The sequence below is a fragment of the Oreochromis niloticus genome, unplaced genomic scaffold (genome assembly GCF_001858045.2).
Source record: "Oreochromis niloticus isolate F11D_XX unplaced genomic scaffold, O_niloticus_UMD_NMBU tig00007743_pilon, whole genome shotgun sequence".
Lineage (NCBI taxonomy): Eukaryota > Metazoa > Chordata > Actinopteri > Cichliformes > Cichlidae > Oreochromis > Oreochromis niloticus.
The window spans coordinates 336606-356559 of record NW_020328741.1 but is presented as its reverse complement, the minus strand read 5'-3'; the positions used below and the strand labels follow the sequence as shown (position 1 = coordinate 356559).

At 40.3% G+C, this 19954-nt stretch overlaps 1 protein-coding gene across 1 annotated transcript; it reads left to right on the top strand.

The window, feature by feature from the left end:
• Positions 1-71: 71 nt before the first annotated feature.
• On the top strand, positions 72-18144 carry LOC109199947 (leucine-rich repeat LGI family member 2; the record flags this gene model as incomplete). The annotated part of the gene is made up of 7 exons (XM_019355299.2): positions 72-204; positions 280-694; positions 13497-13568; positions 13659-13730; positions 13834-14003; positions 14160-14324; positions 15447-18144. Coding segments are annotated over 7 exons (1845 nt in total), but the record flags the coding sequence as incomplete, so codon positions are not given.
• Between the last annotated feature and the right edge of the window lie 1810 nt (positions 18145-19954).

Genomic DNA, 19954 nt, shown 5'->3' with positions numbered 1-19954 from the left:
CTTTAGGTCAGTCCATTGTGGGGTGCAAATCTGTCATCATCGAAAATGAGGTGTTTGTCATTGTGGCTCAGCTGTTTGGTGGTTCCCACATTTACAAGTTTGATGACGACCAAAGCAGGTTCAATAAGTTCCAGGATATCGAAGTGTCCAAGATCTCTAAGCCCAATGATATTGAGGCCTTCCAGATTGCTCTGATTGTTCTTTGTGATTGCTGACAGCTCAAAAGCTGGCCTCTCCACCCTCTACAAGTGGAATGATAATGGCTTTTATTCGTACCAGTCACTGCACGAGTGGTACCGCGACACGGATGTAGAGTTTCTGGACTTGGATGGGAAAGCTCACCTTATTCTAGCGAGCCGCTCACAGTTCCAGTGATCTACCAGTGGAGCCGGAGCAACCAGAAGTTCATCCTGCAGGGTGAGATCCCCAACATGGAGGATGTAGTGGTTGTGAAACACTTCCGGATCAAGGAGGAGCTCTACCTGGCTATGACGCGGTATATCGGTGATTCCAAAGTTCTGCGTTGGGGCACCAAACAGTTTGCTGAGATCCAAGCTTTGCCCTCTCGAGGCTCCATGATTCTCCAGCCGTTCTCTTTCAAGGAACGTTACTATCTGGCTCTGGGAAGCGACTACACCTTCTCACAGATCTACCTGTGGGATGAGGACAACAAATCTTTGACCGCTTTAAGGAGGTGTACATCCAAGCCCCACGCTCTTTCACCATGGTATCTACCGACCGCAGGGACTTTATTTTTTCTCGAGCTTCAAGGGAAACACGCAGATCTTTGGAGCACATCATCATCGACCTGAGCTTGTGAGGGGCTGTGCCTTATCGTCCCGTCTGAAATCAAATGTCTTCCACTTGAAAGACAAATTCAAGAAGGAAAAAAAAAGGAGAAAGGACCTTATGAACTGTTAATATCCACACCTTCATAGATTTCACTCACAATTAGAGCTGGGTCAAGATATATTGTGACTATTTCTGAATGGCCTTGCACTCATGGATCCTCAGACTTTCTGAAGTACTACCCTTTCATAACTACTACTATTCTCTTAAAAATACCACTGAAGTTCATGACGGGTTAAAAAAAGAGACATTAATTGAATCTATCTGGATTTATCTTTTTTGTTTAATATCTTTCTCTTAGTAGTTTTATGCAGCTATAAAATACATCAGGACCTGAATGAACGTAACAAATTTATTCTGATTTGCGGTGACTGATGATGGATTGAATGATTTTGCCACCTACCTGTATCCTCATACCTGTGGTAACGTACAGTACCTTGCCTTATCAACACTGGGTCTTTTGTTTGATGGTTACACAGTGCCTCCTTCTGGCCGTGATGAAGTACCACACCCCTCTGCTCTTCCATTACAGGGAATGTCTAGAAAGCACAAACCTTTAATTATCATAGCTGAGATCATAGAGTGTAGCCGTTTGTTGGAAGGTGTCTTTGTAGATGCTGTAGATTATAATGCATAGAGTAGGAAGCAGTGGTTTGTTGTTACAGTTAGTAAAATATCCAGGACTTGACCTTATACAAATTCATTAATGGAGAATCACCATTTAGATACAACTTCTAGATCTGCTGTAATATAATGTGGCAAAGTACAGAGAAACTTTATCAGTATTGCAAAGGAACTGTGTTTAGATGATGTCAGGGAAAATAATTCTCCTGATATGTTTAAAAGAAAAACTGTTTTGCCCAGTTAACAATATTTTTTTTACTACCATCTGAAGTCAGAAGCATCAGAGGCAGAATTTGTATGACCACAAGGAAGGAAAATAAATGTACATGTAAATATATCTTCAGCTTACTGAATTTTTTTTTCAAACTTTCATTCTGCTTTTGGAAATGCTGAATGTTGACAAGCTCCAAAATGTACATAAACCAAGGATTGTAATGTCACCACCTGTTTGAATGGACCTTTGCACTTACAAAACTCAAATGTTACTGCAGCCTGCAAGAGCATGACATTCAAAAAAGGTGTTTGCCAAATTCTTTTTAGATAAACCTAACAAAGACTAAAAGTGCTGCTAGGTTAACAATATGCAAGCATTACAATTCTTTGTATGATTTTGTTAAACCTAATGAATGTTCCTCTTACAAATATGATGTAATGTCAAAATAAATCTGTGAAAACATGACAAGTTTATTTATCCCACTGTAGTGATTAATCACTGATACTGATCATTAAAAATAAAACTTCCCTTCTTTCCCTAAAAAACCCCAAAACCCCAAAACGGACATTATGATTGTAAAGTTGCACAAAGAAAGAAGAAACATTCAGTACTGTCTGGTGTTTGAATGGTCACAGATGCAAAATTGTAAAACCTTATAATGTGCAGTGTGTATGCAATCTAACCAGCATTAAAATCTCACCATTATATTCTGGCGTTCACATGTCAGTATTTCAGACACTCAAACACTTAAACACCTCAAACCCACTGTCAAATATGCTGGTTCAAGTGTGGTGATTTGAGCTTCTTCTGCAGACACAAGCAATAAAGCACCTTGCAGTCAACGAACTCCTCTGTATGCCAAAGTGTTTAGAGTCAAATGTGAGGCTGTCTGTCCGACAGATAAAGCTTCTCCTAAATTAGGCCATGCAACAGGATAATGACCCCAAGCACAGCAGCAAATCTACATCATGGAAGTCCAGACCTCAACCTGACTGAAATGCTGTGTATAAAGGAATGCTTGCAAATGTCATTGATTTGAAGTTATTGCTGCTAACTGCTGGTTCTGTTAACGACTCAATCATAGAATGATTACGATATCAAACTAAAACAAATGCCTGAATCCTAAATTGTGGATATCCTATTGTGGTGATCTAAAATGTAACACTAAATGTGATTAAAACACTAATAATCTGGACTCCAGGCTGAACGTCCGCGAGGATCACCAGCCCGAGGAAAAGACAAAATACACATGACTCTGTGACAAAGACAATTCATTCTTGAATGAAGACATTGATCAGACATATTTAAAATGCAGCCAATTGTATTTATTATGAAATTATTGGGGAAATAGAAGGGGGGAGGGGGGGGGGTTGTCAAGGAAAGGGATAGAAAGGAGGAAAGAGATAGAGGAGAGAAAACCCCAACAATGCCCTCTGAGCAAGCACTAGGCGACGGTGGATAGGAAAAACTCCCTTTAAAGGAAGAAACCTATGACAGAACCAGGCTCTAGAGGGGGCAGTCAACTGTCGGGACTGGTTGGGGGGTGAGGGTGAAAAGAGAGAGAGGGGGGAGGGAGATGGGACAGGTGTTAGGAGCCAATTTTGTTTATTATGAAATTATTGGGGAGAGAGGGGAGGGAGAGGAGAAGGGAAAATTAAGTTGGAACAGAGGTGGAGGAAGATGAGGCAGGAGTGGCCCTGCGGAGGAAGAAGCGGAAGCACTTTTTCTTCTTCTTGAGTTGCTTTTCCACAAGCACTTTCTTCTCTAGTATGAGGGATCTCAACTCGTCCACTGTTTCTGTATTTGCTTCTTAAGTTTGTTGCATATTTTTCCACTTCTTCTAATTTGGCTTGTTCTTCTTTGAGCCTTTCTTGAGTTCTTTAGCTGTTGCCTCCTGTTTTTGCACTTTCTCCTTTTCTCCTTCCAGTTCAGCTGTTGTGTGCTTAATTTTGTTGCCAAGTTCTTGCAGCTTTTGCTTTGTCTTCTCAAAGTCTTGGACAAGAAGAAGTTTTTCTTTGTTCTGCTTTATGTCCTGTTGTTCTTTTCTTGACACAGCTCTTCATATTTCTTCCGTGTTTCATAATGCATTGCCTGCAGTGCTCTGTATTTTCCTTCCATGCCTTGGAGCTGGCATTGCATTTCTCCCTGGTTTATGACCAGTTCTTCTTTCACTTCAAGGATTTCTGTATTTTTTGTAAAGCATCATCGAGCTTTACTCGCAAGCCTTCATTGTTTTTCTCCATGTTCTGAAGCTTGCAATCTAATTCTTTTTGTTTCATCTCCTGTTGCTTTTTCTCTTGCAGCAACTCATCATATTTGTGCATTGTTTCTTTAAGCCTTGCCTGCAGCATCCTGTCTTTTCCCTCCATGTGTTGGAGTTGCCTCTCCATGTCTCGCTTCTTTATGTCCTCTTGGTTCTTCTCTTCGAGGATCGCTTCATTTATTTGCAGAGCTTCATCAAGCTTTACTTGCAGCTCGTCATTTTCTTTCTTGATGTACTTAACCTCGCGGCCCATTCGCCTTTGTTTGATCTGCTGCTGCCTTTTCTCTTGAAGAACCTCTTTATTTGTTTCCTGATTTTTATCATCCCTTGCTTTTACCACTCTGTATTTCATCTCCATCTTTTCAAGTTCATCATGCATCTGTCTTTCTCTCATGTCCTGTTGTTTCTTCTCCTGGAGGATTTCTTTAATTTTTTCTTGAGCTTCATCCAGCTTTCCTTGGAGCTCTTGGTTCCTTTCCTCCATGTCTTTGATATCCCACTGTTTTTCATCAATAATACTCTCCTTTTCTTGGAGCAGGTAGGACATTTTTTTAATTGAGCGCTCTGTCTCTCATTTTCCTCCATCAATAAGACAATCTTCTCTCTGTTAAGAAGATTTTCATTCTCCATTTCTGCCAAGCGCTTCTCCTCTAAGTCAACTTGCTCAGCCCAGGGAAGAGAGGAGAGGTAAGGGTCTTCTGGTTCATCCCAGGGAAGAGCGCCGGGGTCAACTTCTTGACTTTTTGGTTCTTCACCTTGAGACATGTTGGAGTCTGTAGTCAGGATCCAAATGTTTCTAAATGGTGAACAGTTGAGGGCTGCAAACAGAAATGCTGCCAGTAACGGACTAAAAGTCGTTATTTCTCACTGTTATTTGTCGGTTTTAGGATCAAATGATCACGTTGGTGGTAAGACTCTAAATCTGTGTCACGAACAGTCGAAGGCTGCGAACATAAATGCTGCAAATAACAGACTAAAAGTTGTTGCTTCTCACCCCTATTTATGGGCTTAAGGATCAAAGGCTCAAAGTGGTGGTAAGATTCTAAATGGGTGCGATGTCACGATTCTGGACAACATGGTTACCATAGTTAGAATAATAAACTTTATGATGTGTTGCTAACATTTTGGTTGTTGTGATGATTCAAATTTGTTCAGTAAACTTCATCAAAATGAACATGTGTTGACGTAAGCATATATTTGGATCTCATATCTTCTTATTAAATGTAGCTAATGTCCAATAAACTGAACTCTGGGACTTACTTAACACTAATATTTCATATATTACTTCAACTCACAAATTTAATTAAAGGGTTTTGTATTAAATTATAACGTAATAAAAAACCACAGTGCACATGTGCAAGTAACAGTAGCCAGCTGCTGCCACAAGAGGGTGACGAATTAAAGGTTCACAGAGAGATCTCTTTACTTTGGGACATTTAATCAATGTGTATTATTACATTTGATTAAACAAGCACTGCTTTTCCTCCAGGCTTTCTAAAACTCTTTCAAAGTTTCTCTTTTCAGTCTTTTTTCAGTCCAGTCCTTGTACCAAAACTTTATCTCATGAAACTGGATGAATGGAGGACAAAAGAAGATGTTTTAGACCTAAACCCCCACTATCTACACCAGCTGAATAGCATCTGAAAATCACATCTTTAACAGACAGACAAAGTCCAGCAAAGTCTCCACACAGGACCTGAGAGATGCATCTGAACCTTCAGTTCACTCCAAGATCACACATGTGCAGGAGAACTGAGTGCTGCTGTCAGATTGAAAAGTGCTTTAAACATGATGATACTGTCTTTGTTAAACAGCAGAATAGGTTTATAAAGTATCATTAACTAAAAGTGGTGAAATAAATATCTCTAAATCTACTAAATGTAGAATTTTAAATTTTGGACAGTTTAGTATTACAGCTGCTGATTAAACAATAGAGACAGATGTGTAGTAAAACTTTTATTTAGTGTTTCAAGTCAAAAACAAACAGAGCAGAGATACAGAGAAAGTCTTTTGATGAAAAAATGAAGATACTCAATGTTGAGTTTCCCCTAATCATGTGTGTGCAGTTGGGTGAATGAGGCTGTGTCGAGTGTTCAGACTGAGTAGAAATGCACTGTGCTTGTCCATTTACATCCTTTAGATCCAATCTTGACTCTTTTGCCCACTAAAATAATAAACCAGTACTTCTTTCTGTATGTAATATAATCTAAAGCATCCACAGTAACATTTTCCACCATACAACTGCACTCTAAGGTCAGCACGGTGGTGCAGTGGTTGGTACTGTTGCCTCACAGCAAGAAGGTCGTGCATGTGAATCTGCTGGCTGCTGTTTGCATGTTGTGTTGTCTGAGGGTGCTCCGGCTCCCTCTCACACTCCAGCAACTCGCTCTTTAGGTTAAGGCGATCGTGGCTCAAGACTTGGGAGTTTGCCTTGTAATGGGAAGGTTGCCGGTTTGAGCCGCGCCCTGTGGCTACAATGTAGCTTGCTACCATCGGTGTGTCAATGGGTGGATGACTGGATGTGTAAAGTGCTTTAGGGTCCTTAGGGACTAGTAAAGCGCTATACAAATAAAGGCCATTTAATTGGTGATTCTTTTGGCAATTACAATCATCTATTGTCAATGGGATCATGAGTGGTGAACTGTCAAGTGTGTACCCTGAGTTTTACCTTGTGAAAGCTGGGATAGTCCTCAAGCCATCTCCAGCAACCCTTAAGTGCTTAAGAAGAAGGAAGAAGGAAAGGAAGGAAGGATAACTACACTTTATGATCTCAGCTGTGATTATTAAAGGTTTGTGCTTTCTAGACATTCCCTGTAATAGAAAGAGCAGAGGGGTGTAGTACTTCATCACGGCCAGAGGGAGGCACTGTGGAACCATCAAACAAAAGACCCCAGTGCTGATAAGGCAACATGCTGTCCATTACCACCAGGTATGAGGACACAAGGTAGGTGGCAAACTCATCTGATCCATCCTCAGTCGCCCCAAATGAGAATAAATGTGTTACTTTCCTTCAAGTCCTGTCATATTATTTTGTATCTACAAAACTATTAGAACAGAAATATTTAACTTAAAAAGATAAATCCAAATAGATGAATGGATCTTTTTTTTTTTTACCTTCATGAATGTCATGAATATTTTCTGGAGAATAGAACTGGTACTTGTAATGGTAGTGCCCATTGCCTGAGATCCCATGATTGTAAGGTGACTGAGAAATATTTTTAATTACACGGTTGTTGATGTGATTCAGTCTTCAGCACTACGGTCACCCCGGTGTGTCGGCCACAACACCAATTAAAGCCAAACTGTCTCAGAGTGTAGAAGAAGAAGCTTGAGGTTTGTTCTGAAACTTATAAACACCTGTATAAGAACAGAATAGACTTGTCCTATAAACTTTGGGGCCTTTCTACACTACTCTGCGATGGCTCTTGATAAAACTTAAATATGTGGGATGATCTTGGACAGTTTAAAGTGGGCCTCTGTTCCTGTAAAGTAGATTGTGGTAAGGACCCGACACGCACACTGGATTTCATTCACTATAGGTTAGTTTTATTTTCGTTCTGATGTTCCAGCATCAGTCACACAGGAACAGCTGCTTCTTCCTCCCAGTCTCCGTCCCCGTCATCACTATTTAAAAATAGAGAGAAGAAGATGATCACCTTGAGCAGTCACACCCGCCCTCTCAGCCACACCTCGGCACCGCCCTGAGAGCTCACTGTAACACCCCTCTGCTGCAGCAGGCCGGAGACCACACCCCCGCCACATAGATCATATCACTACTGTGAGATAAAAGTGAAAGAGCAGCTCACAGATCAGTGGGAAGTCACATCAGGAGAACATTAAGTATTTGTAGCGTGTGATTCCCTTGTGTTTTCAGTCTGTGAAACAGCTGTTTGTCCCTTCACCAGGCAGGTAAGATCAGCAAAACTGCACCATAGGATGGTTTATACCTAAAATGTTTTTTAAAAATATATTATTAACATAACAAGAGGAAACATAGATTTGATTCTTTATTTATTCATTTCTTTTCTTTTCTTTCATTTTCTCTTAAGCTCAAAGGCTGTTTTTATTTCCACAGTGATGGCAGCAGCAGCGTTCAGGAGCAGAGGACTGGCTGGTGTCAGAAACACCAACGTTTTAATCCTCATCTTTCTGCTGTCCCTGGTTTATGTCACAAATTCACTGATGAAAGTAAGAACAAAGTCACTGCTGAATTAACTGTTGTTGAAGGTACTTCTATGAAACATTTATTTGCAAATGTAAAACTACAGTTACTATGTAACTCATTATAAGCATATCAGAGTTTAAATGGACGCATCCTGTTTTTGTAAATTTAAAAAAATTCTGACAAGTTTCTTAGAACAACTTAGGAAATCAGAAAAAGCAAGAGCAGCCAGAAGGAAGGCGGGTCAGTCAGTTTCATCTCTATTGCATGTTATCAGTCAAATTTGGTCATGTAGGAAACAACAAATGCGTATGAGTCATATCAGTGCACACTAAGAGAACTGCAACTCAGTCTGACTGTAGAAGTAAGTTTGACTTATATCCCCATTAAGTTATACATATGTAACTTTATTAAATTAATTTGGTACATGTTGTGGTAAACAGAGAATGTCTTTTGCTTTTCAGATATTGACCAATAATTCATTAATGTTCGATTATATTTTTAAACATTATACATGTGTATGTCATTTGTATGTAACTGTATCATGTGAAGATTTTCTCTTGCGCTTCTTCGTCAAGCCCTAAAGTTAAAATAAATCAGAGCTGATGCTTCTTGTACAAACTGTAGCATCCTCCCCGCCCACTTACAATGGAGACGATGACTGTCTTACTTTGCTTCCTAACTTTTCTTGAATTGTTCTTGAAATTAACAATTCTGAAGTTTATGGATTTTATAAAATATAAAACTGCAAAAATTATGTACAAAGCCAGACACAGTACCAGGAAATGTACAGAGGATGAATTGAGGGGAAAATTAAATATGAAGACCAATGTTCCCTCTAATTTTTCATGTGTCTGAGCGAACACACAAACTCCCTGAGCGATCCCTTGGACCACTGTGAGCGACATCAGACGTGTGCACTGTGGTCACGCCAGCATCTAATCCATCCAAGTTACATGGTTTATTACAATAATCAAATTACAGCATTTACATTTATGTTAGACTACTTTTAATTAACTGCTTTAGCCCACTTACAATGAAAATTTAAAAAATCCTGTTCATGACCTGTGTAGTATGTTAACACTATTGGAAGTAAAAATAACTTTCACTCCAATTTTGAAAACACAACTTTTTCTTTTTTTTCTTCATAAAGTCTGAGTCTGTGGTCTGGGAGAGTCCTATAACTCTCTGTCTGCAAAATACAGTATATAATGACCAATGCTGGGCAATTAATTATATAGTTACTACTTCAAAAAGTAACTCAGTTTGGCAAACAACAAAGTTTTCTGCAGCTATTTTTTTTTAATGCAGTCAAGGCGTTTTTTAAATAAACATTTCAAACTATTTACAGAACAATCAGCTGTTCTGCATCAAATCTGATGCCACACAAATTATTTGTGCCACTCCAAAAAATAATTTCTGTCCACTATGAGATAAAGGAGAACAACAGCCTGATACCTGCAGGCCTGACAGCAGGAGATGTATCACTGCTGTAACACCTGTAACATTCAGCAGCTGCCTCATTGTTCTGACACACCAACAAAACTATTGACTACACTACACACTAACTACACAAGATTTGCGCTAAACGTCTCAAATCTCTCACATCTCAGAACACCGCCGTCACTCCTAAAACTTCCCCCCGTTTCTTAACAACTAGATGCCACGTTGCCATATCATTTTTTGATTGGTCGACACGGTACTTTTTTCGACCAATAGGAAAGGGTTGGGATTTTTGGTGTTGTGTTTGCTCACAGGCTTTCGAGCGTTTTCCTTGTAAAACGCCGTTTTTACCGTTTCTTCCCACAGTAAATATAAACAACGATAGTATTCAGGAAGAAAACCAAACATTGCAGATATTTTTATCATAACTCTGGTTTTACGTGGCCCATCAACACAATTTAAAAACTGGTATAAAGTCCACACTTTTCCCGTCAATTGTTCCGTCTGTCCTGCTCACATCTCCAATGGTTGTACGCGTTGTCATTAACGTGGCTTCACTGCACATCAGCCACGCCCCTTTGCTAGCTAAAACACCGGTGTCGGCACATAGGACGCTGTCATAGCGTGTCAACGACGTTGATTGGCTGCGTATACGAATGTGAATCGCATTATTGGCTGGACTATAGGATAAGGTGGCATCGTTCTAATCCCATACAGGAGCAGCCAGTCACTTACTGACTAACACTGCAAAACAGAATTGTTAAAGTTTTAATTTTAATTTCAATTCAGGTTAGATTTTTTTTGTGCGCAACGCAGATTTTCTGTGCGCAGAGACCGTGCCAGCAGTGCGCAATTGCGCACGTGCGCAGCTTAGAGGGAACATTGATGAAGACTCTTAAAGCACGGACAAGGGTTAAAACCAGGGGCGATTTTAGCCCATTTTTGATGAATCAAAAATGAATCAAAGCACCCCCAAAGATTTCTTACTTTTTTTTGACAATATTTGCTGTTTGTAGGACACACTACTAAAAATATAAAAAGCGTACAGTACGTAATTGAGATGGAACATTTTAACAACAGAAGTATAGATAACCCCTCCCCCCTCCCAAAATGGTTTGTTCAAGCCCACCTCTCTCTCAGGTGCCCTTTGTGCCAGAGCGATGGTGTCTGAGATGCAGCGGAGCGGAAGTGGAAGCGCCTGCCCTAAAACAGGACATATTAGCTGCATTTAACCCTAAGTTACTCTTCATATAGTTGGTAGGAGTCAGGCCATGTTTCTTTTTAGCTGAAAAACATTACACCAGGCAACCTGCTGTGTTGAAAACGTGTTTTCCTACGATGTTTGCTGCCCTACAATCTGTCCTGCTCTGTAGTAAAATCAGTGATATTTGACCGTCCTGTTGCTCCCATTGAAATGTTTACAGCCTATTTAAAATCAAAAATTTAACATTGTCCGTAGCTACTGCTGTTACCACTGTCCTGTTTGAAATGTAATGAGAGAAGCTGCTTATTTTGCCATATGTGCCGATATTAAACCCAAAGTACTTACTAGCTAACTGACTGGACGCCCATTAACCTTATAACTCCTTTTGTGTGTGTGTGTGTGTGTGTGTGTGTGTGTGCAAAGAGACAGTCAGGTTCATAATGGATATGTGGAAGTTTATTTATTTATTTATTTTAAAAAGGAGCCACATTCAGGTAAAAGTGTAAGATCAAATGATCCATCAATAGAGGATAATGTTGGATCAGTGTTTCAATATTTATATCTTTTATTAGATGTACATGTGGTTTGGTTATTTGCCTTTTAATTGAAAGTACACTGAAAGGACTTTTTTTTATTAGTGATCTTAATAGTATTTTTTAATCTAATTGAATACAATCTATTTGTGTATGATTGTCAGTCCAAAGAGGGAGAGAGGAAAGAGGGGGAAAGGTCAGGAAGAACCAGGTAAGAAAACAGGCAGGAAATACTAACAAGCACAACATAAACTGTTAAACTGGCAAAGAAACAAAAAACAACTAATTTTACTCGTACAATCTGGAAGTTGTGTTGTTTGTCTGCAAAACAAACGCGGTTGTCAGCCCTGTCACTGCATTACCATATTGAACTTCAGTCAGAGGAAGTCACGGTTGCCAAAAAGCAGACTCCAGCAACTGGCTGTGATGTCAGTTGAGAAAGAGCTGCTTGAGAGACTTGACCACCAAAATGTGATAGACAGATTTAACAACCTCAAGGTGAGGCGACATAGGATAAAAGAAAAGAAAAAATCTGCAGAGCCATAGTAGTATCTGCACTAACGATCTTTTCATAGATTGTACCAGAGGCCAATGTGTCTCAAATTTTCTAATTTTTTAATAATATTTTGTACATTTTAAGGACTCTTCGGTTTTTGGAGTGTATTTTTTATGTATCTGTATTGTGTTATACACACACTTTAAAAGTGAATCTCTGTCCAATCTGTGTTAACTAACTACAATCTCTGTCCAAAAAATGCACTCAGTTTACTTTTTACTCATCATTCATCTCCCCCAGTAATTAAGGTTAGGATATCTTTTTTTTTTTTTTAATTCCTTTAAAAAAAAAATTTCCAATCCATTCTTCCCTCTGGGTGCTCAGCACCCCCAAAGCTCTGATCCTAGAATCGCCCCTGGTTAAAACCTTTTTGTTTTACCATTTATGAGGTAAAACTGTGGAACAGTTTTCCTGTGGACCTACAGCAATGTTCAAGCATTAGTCAGTTCACAAAGATGTTTCAAAAACTGCTTTGGAAGAAAATGAAAGTAATAAAGTTGTAGACTTTTAGTCAAGACCGCCTAAACCAAGATCAAGACAATACCAAGATTAGAGGGTATCGAGACCAAGACAAGACAAGACAAGACCAAGACCAAGACAGAGACAAAAAGGTCTTTAAACTGCAGCCAGGTACTGCTTTGTTTACAGGTGTCAGGCATATTTCTGTGTTTTTGCGATGCACTCGCACAGCCGTCCTCACCGCTGTCTCACTCACTTACTGAGAGGACAGACGCACGCTCCACTTGACTGCAAAGCAGATAATGCTATTACAAATTGAAATAAAGTAGAAAAACTTACTTTTTGGCATACAAATTACTTTTTTTCGTGTTATATTGTCTGTGTTTGACAAAATGTGCTGATTTTTCACATGTGATAGCAGAACTGAATTGGGCATGCACAGGATGAGTCACATCATTTGAAACTTAGCCCTGATTGGAGAAATTATCCCCGGTCTCCCCTATTATGTCTGTGTTAAATATACAAGTTGTGGCCATTTTCACAAGATTTGATTGTTTAAAATTCACATGGACAAAGTAAGGATTCTGGGGGACACGAGGTGTGCTCCAGCAAATATTTCCTCTGTGGTCCCATTAAAGGGATTTTTCTACCAGCTATTTTTGTGCAAAGCTAATTGAACCTTGTGCTATATTAATGTATCATTAAAGTAACATTAATACATAAGAAAATTACCTTTACTTCTTTAAATTTTAATTCTCATAAATATACGCAGCTTGAATCAGTTTGGTAGAACATGAGCAGAGAAAAAGACGAAAGATGTTAAAATATCTCTACATTGTAGAGAGCGACTCTAAACAGAAAATGAGTAAGGAACGGGTTAAAGTGGGATTCAGCAGGTGGGGGAACTCTAAAATTGGTTGTAGTGGCTCAACAAGAGGTTAAAAATCGCAATTTCTATTCAAAGCATCAGTAAATTTTCTTTGTGTCCAGGCTGTGATCAGCTGATCTGGGCTGCTGGTGCTTTGAGGTCCTGATCTGAATTAGACAGGTTTCAACGATTTCGAGTGCTCAGGCAAAATAGAAAAGTGCTGTACAAGAACCAGTCCATTTACCATTTGGTTTACTAGCTGGCAAAATGTTGAAATTGATCAAAAAATATACTTTTCTTTTTCTTCTTGTTGATCCATAGATTCATTGAGAGTAACAAACTAGAGACTACATCCAAATATGCCTTCAGAGGACTCAGGGACCTGACTCACTTGTATGTTCCAGTGACTGAAAATACAACTGTTATCTGTTATACATGATTTAATGATGTCTCTTTTTCATAATCAACTGCATTTGTTTCCAGGTCTTTGGCAAACAATAACATTAAAGCCTTGCCCAGGGACCTCCTCATTGACCTTGACTCCCTTATAGAGCTGTAAGTTTGTACATAGTTAAATAGGCAAATAGCGTACTGACTAATTCTTGCAGTCTGTCTTTCTCCCAATTCAGCCATGAAACACAATATTCCCTTTCTGCAGGGACCTGCGAGGCAATGCCTTTGAATGTGACTGCAGAGCCAAGTGGCTTATGACGTGGTTAAAGAACACCAATGCCACAGTGTCGGATGTTGTGTGTGCTGGACCAGAGGACATGAAGGGCAAGCGCCTCAATGATATGACCAGCCTGCAGAATGAGTGTGTCTCCACAGGTGAGAAACACCTGAGCCAGCTGCCCTTCTCTCATGTCCAGCTGAGATCAGGATCAGAGAACTCAGCACAGTCTTTCTAAGTTGTGTAGAGGTTATTCATTTAACGTGGCTTTGCTGGTTTGTGAAAAATACATTTCCCGATGTTCCTTTCCACAGATTTCATCCTTCATCAGTCTGTTGCCTCAGAATCGTTGTCTGTTGACACATTCAGCTATAAGAATGATGTCTACGTGGCCATTTCTGCTCCCAGCACAGAGAGCTGTATGATTTTCCAGTGGGACCACATAGAAATGAACTTCAGGACTTATGATAACATCACAGGTAAATTTTGATTTCGACTTTTGCAGGAAATGTGTCCTAACTTACGAGATAACTGGAAACCCCTCTTGATCCTGCAGCGCAACCTTCTAACCATTTAAGTCCTTGCAGGCTGTGTCGACCCAACGTGTAGTTACATCTCTAACCCACATAGCAAGCAGGTCTGGCCCAGATCTGGTATCAAGCCGGCACTGCTGGCTGACTTCTGGCATGATAAGACGTATGCCATCCAGATATGGGCCAGGCCTGGTATAGATGGCACTGTCTATGTGATGGCATGCCATATCTTGCTCGATTGTGGTTTGGGTCATGTGGCCCAGGCTCATAGAAAACAGGTCTTCCCCTGATCCGGCATCAAGCTGGCACTTCTGACTGACTGGTGTCATGGCAGGGTATATGTCAACCAGATGTGGGCCAGGTCTGGCAATGATGGCACTGTTTATGTTCCTATTTTGCTATTTTAGTTGGAAGACCCAAGTGCCATGTTGATATACTATACTGCTATGGTAGCCAACGTTTCAAATTCAGGTATGACTTTGGGAAAGGAAATGTGCTGTAAAAGAATCAGTTCATTCACTGTCTGAACAGAGGTTCGTAATGTTACTTTTGCACTATTTATGTTTCGGCACATGTTGTTATTACATGGCTTGATTAAGGTACACATTTGGCTGACATCTGGGCCAGCACAGGGTCAGCTGTGTGTCTGCGACTGGCCCGTGGCTGCACACAACTTACACATGGCCCACATACCGCAAAGAATGACGGTCCTTTGGTGCCAGAGATGGGCTAGCACAGGACCACCAGTGTGTCTGCAACTGGCCTTGTGCTGGCCCATGTCTGGGCCTCCTCTGGCAAACCTGATCTGGGTCACCAAAGGGCCGTCAGTCTTTGCGGTATGTGGGCCATGTGTAAGCACATTGTGTTGGCCAGATCTGGGCCATACCAATTTTGCTATGTGGGCAGGAGGTGCATGTCAGGTTACGTGGAAGGTTGGGTGAAGGGTTAAAGGGAGTTTCCAGTGACACTGTAAGTTAGGAAGTCTAAATCACACATTAGGCTAACAAACACTCCCAGAATGCTCCCAGTTTCATTCTCACGCGATTCATGTGTTTCTCTGCCCTTTAGGTCAGTCCATTGTGGGGTGCAAATCTGTCGTCATCGAAAATGAGGTGTTTGTCATTGTGGCTCAGCTGTTTGGTGGTTCCCACATTTACAAGTTTGATGACGACCAAAGCAGGTTCAATAAGTTCCAGGATATCGAAGTGTCCAAGATCTCTAAGCCCAATGATATTGAGGCCTTCCAGATTGGCTCTGATTGGTTCTTTGTGATTGCTGACAGCTCAAAAGCTGGCCTCTCCACCCTCTACAAGTGGAATGATAATGGCTTTTATTCGTACCAGTCACTGCACGAGTGGTACCGCGACACGGATGTAGAGTTTCTGGACTTGGATGGGAAAGCTCACCTTATTCTAGCGAGCCGCTCACAGGTTCCAGTGATCTACCAGTGGAGCCGGAGCAACCAGAAGTTCATCCTGCAGGGTGAGATCCCCAACATGGAGGATGTAGTGGTTGTGAAACACTTCCGGATCAAGGAGGAGCTCTACCTGGCTATGACGCGGTATATCGGTGATTCCAAAGTTCTGCGTTGGGGCACCAAACAGTTTGCTGAGATCCAAGCTTTGCCCTCTCGAGGCTCCATGATTCTCCAGCCGTTCTCTTTCAAGGAACGTTACTATCTGGCTCTGGGAAGCGACTACACCTTCTCACAGATCTACCTGTGGGATGAGGACAACAAAATCTTTGACCGCTTTAAGGAGGTGTACATCCAAGCCCCACGCTCTTTCACCGTGGTATCTACCGACCGCAGGGACTTTATTTTTTCCTCGAGCTTCAAGGGAAACACGCAGATCTTTGAGCACATCATCATCGACCTGAGCTTGTGAGGGGCTGTGCCTTATCGTCCCGTCTGAAATCAAATGTCTTCCACTTGAAAGACAAATTCAAGAAGGAAAAAAAAAGAGAAAGGACCTTATGAACTGTTAAATATCCACACCTTCATAGATTTCACTCACAAATTAGAGCTGGGTCAAGATATATTGTGACTATTTCTGAATGGCCTTGCACTCATGGATCCTCAGACTTTCTGAAGTACTACCCTTTCATAACTACTACTATTCTCTTAAAAATACCACTGAAGTTCATGACGGGTTAAAAAAAGAGACATTTAATTGAATCTATCTGGATTTATCTTTTTTGTTTAATATCTTTCTCTTAGTAGTTTTATGCAGCTATAAAAATACATCAGGACCTGAATGAACGTAACAAATTTATTCTGATTTGCGGTGACTGATGATGGATTGAATGATTTTGCCACCTACCTGTATCCTCATACCCTGTGGTAACGTACAGTACCTTGCCTTATCAACACTGGGGTCTTTTGTTTGATGGTTACACAGTGCCTCCTTCTGGCCGTGATGAAGTACCACACCCCTCTGCTCTTTCCATTACAGGGAATGTCTAGAAAGCACAAACCTTTAATTATCATAGCTGAGATCATAGAGTGTAGCCGTTTGTTGGAAGGTGTCTTTGTAGATGTTGTAGATTATAATGCATAGAGTAGGAAGCAGTGGTTTGTTGTTACAGTTAGTAAAATATCCAGGACTTGACCTTATACAAATTCATTAATGGAGAATCACCATTTAGATACAACTTCTAGATCTGCTGTAATATAATGTGGCAAAGTACAGAGAAACTTTATCAGTATTGCAAAGGAGCTGTGTTTAGATGATGTCAGGGAAAATAAACCTCCTGATATGTTTAAAAGAAAAACTGTTTTGCCCAGTTAACAATATTTTTTTTACTAACATCTGAAGTCAGAAGCATCAGAGGCAGAATTTGTATGACCACAAGGAAGGAAAATAAATGTACATGTAAATATATCTTCAAGCTTACTGAATTTTTTTTCAAACTTTCATTCTGCTTTTGGAAATGCTGAATGTTGACAAGCTCCAAAATGTACATAAACCAAGGATTGTAATGTCACCACCTGTTTGAATGGACCTTTGCACTTACAAAACTCAAATGTTACTGCAGCCTGCAAGAGCATGACATTCAAAAAAGGGTGTTTGCCAAATTCTTTTTAGATAAACCTAACAAAGACTAAAAGTGCTTCTAGGTTAACAATATGCAAGCATTACAATTCTTTTGTATGATTTTGTTTAAACCTAATGAATGTTCCTCTTACAAATATGATGTAATGTCAAAATAAATCTGTGAAAACATGACAAGTTTATTTATCCACTGTAGTGATTAATCACTGATACTGATCATTAAAAATAAAACTTCCCTTCTTTCCCTAAAAAACCCCAAAACCCCAAAAACGGACATTATGATTGTAAAGTTGCACAAAGAAAGAAGAAACATTCAGTACTGTCTGGTGTTTGAATGGTCACAGATGCAAAATTGTAAAACCTTATAATGTGCAGTGTGTATGCAATCTAACCAGCATTAAAATCTCACCATTATATTCTGGCGTTCACATGTCAGTATTTCAGACACTCAAACACTTAAACATCTCAAACCCACTGTCAAATATGCTGGTTCAAGTGTGGTGATTTGAGCTTCTTCTGCAGACACAAGCAATAAAGCACCTTGCAGTCAACGAACTCCTCTGTATGCCAAAGTGTTTTAGAGTCAAATGTGAGGCTGTCTGTCCGACAGATAAAGCTTCTCCTAAATTAGGCCATGCAACAGGATAATGACCCCAAGCACAGCAGCAAATCTACATCATGGAAGTCCAGACCTCAACCTGACTGAAATGCTGTGTATAAAGGAATGCTTGCAAATGTCATTGATTTGAAGTTATTGCTGCTAACTGCTGGTTCTGTTAACGACTCAATCATAGAATGATTACGATATCAAACTAAAACAAATGCCTGAATCCTAAATTGTGGATATCCTATTGTGGTGATCTAAAATGTAACACTAAATGTGATTAAAACACTAATAATCTGGACTCCTGGGCTGAACGTCCGCGAGGATCACCAGCCCGAGGAAAAGACAAAATACACATGACTCTGTGACAAAGACAATTCATTCTTGAATGAAGACATTGATCAGACACATTTAAAATGCAGTCAATTTTGTTTATTATGAAATTATTGGGGAAATAGAAGGGGGGAGGGGGGGGGGTTGTCAAGGAAAGGGATAGAAAGGAGGAAAGAGATAGAGGAGAGAAAACCCCAACAATGCCCTCTGAGCAAGCACTAGGCGACGGTGGATAGGAAAAACTCCCTTTAAAGGAAGAAACCTATGACAGAACCAGGCTCTAGAGGGGGCAGTCAACTGTCGGGACTGGTTGGGGGGTGAGGGTGAAAAGAGAGAGAGGGGGGAGGGAGATGGGACAGGTGTTAGGAGCCAATTTTGTTTATTATGAAATTATTGGGGAGAGAGGGGAGGGAGAGGAGAAGGGAAAATTAAGTTGGAACAGAGGTGGAGGAAGATGAGGCAGGAGTGGCCCTGCGGAGGAAGAAGCGGAAGCACTTTTTCTTCTTCTTGAGTTGCTTTTCCACAAGCACTTTCTTCTCTAGTATGAGGGATCTCAACTCGTCCACTGTTTCTGTATTTTGCTTCTTAAGTTTGTTGCATATTTTTCCACTTCTTCTAATTTGGCTTGTTCTTCTTTGAGCCTTTCTTTGAGTTCTTTAGCTGTTGCCTCCTGTTTTGCACTTTCTCCTTTTCTCCTTCCAGTTCAGCTGTTGTGTGCTTAATTTGTTGCCAAGTTCTTGCAGCTTTTGCTTTGTCTTCTCAAAGTCTTGGACAAGAAGAAGTTTTCTTTGTTCTGCTTTATGTCCTGTTGTTCTTTTTCTTGACACAGCTCTTCATATTTCTTCCGTGTTTCATAATGCATTGCCTGCAGTGCTCTGTATTTTCCTTCCATGCCTTGGAGCTGGCATTGCATTTCTCCCTGGTTTATGACCAGTTGTTGTTTCACTTCAAGGATTTCTGTATTTTTTTGTAAAGCATCATCGAGCTTTACTTGCAAGCCTTCATTGTTTTTCTCCATGTTCTGAAGCTTGCAATCTAATTCTTTTTGTTTCATCTCCTGTTGCTTTTCTCTTGCAGCAACTCGTCATATTTGTGCATTGTTTCTTTAAGCCTTGCCTGCAGCATCCTGTCTTTTCCCTCCATGTGTTGGAGTTGCCTCTCCATGTCTCGCTTCTTTATTCCTCTTGGTTCTTCTCTTCGAGGATCGCTTCATTTATTTGCAGAGCTTCATCAAGCTTTACTTGCAGCTCGTCATTTTCTTTCTTGATGTACTTAACCTCGCGGCCCATTCGCCTTTGTTTGATCTGCTGCTGCCTTTTCTCTTGAAGAACCACTTTATTTGTTTCCTGATTTTTATCATCCCTTGCTTTTACCACTCTGTATTTCATCTCCATCTTTTCAAGTTCATCATGCATCTGTCTTTCTCTCATGTCCTGTTGTGTCTTCTCCTGGAGGATTTCTTTAATTTTTTCTTGAGCTTCATCCAGCTTTCCTTGGAGCTCTTGGTTCCTTTCCTCCATGTCTTTGATATCCCACTGTTTTTCATCAATAATACTCTCCTTTTCTTGGAGCAGGTAGGACATTTT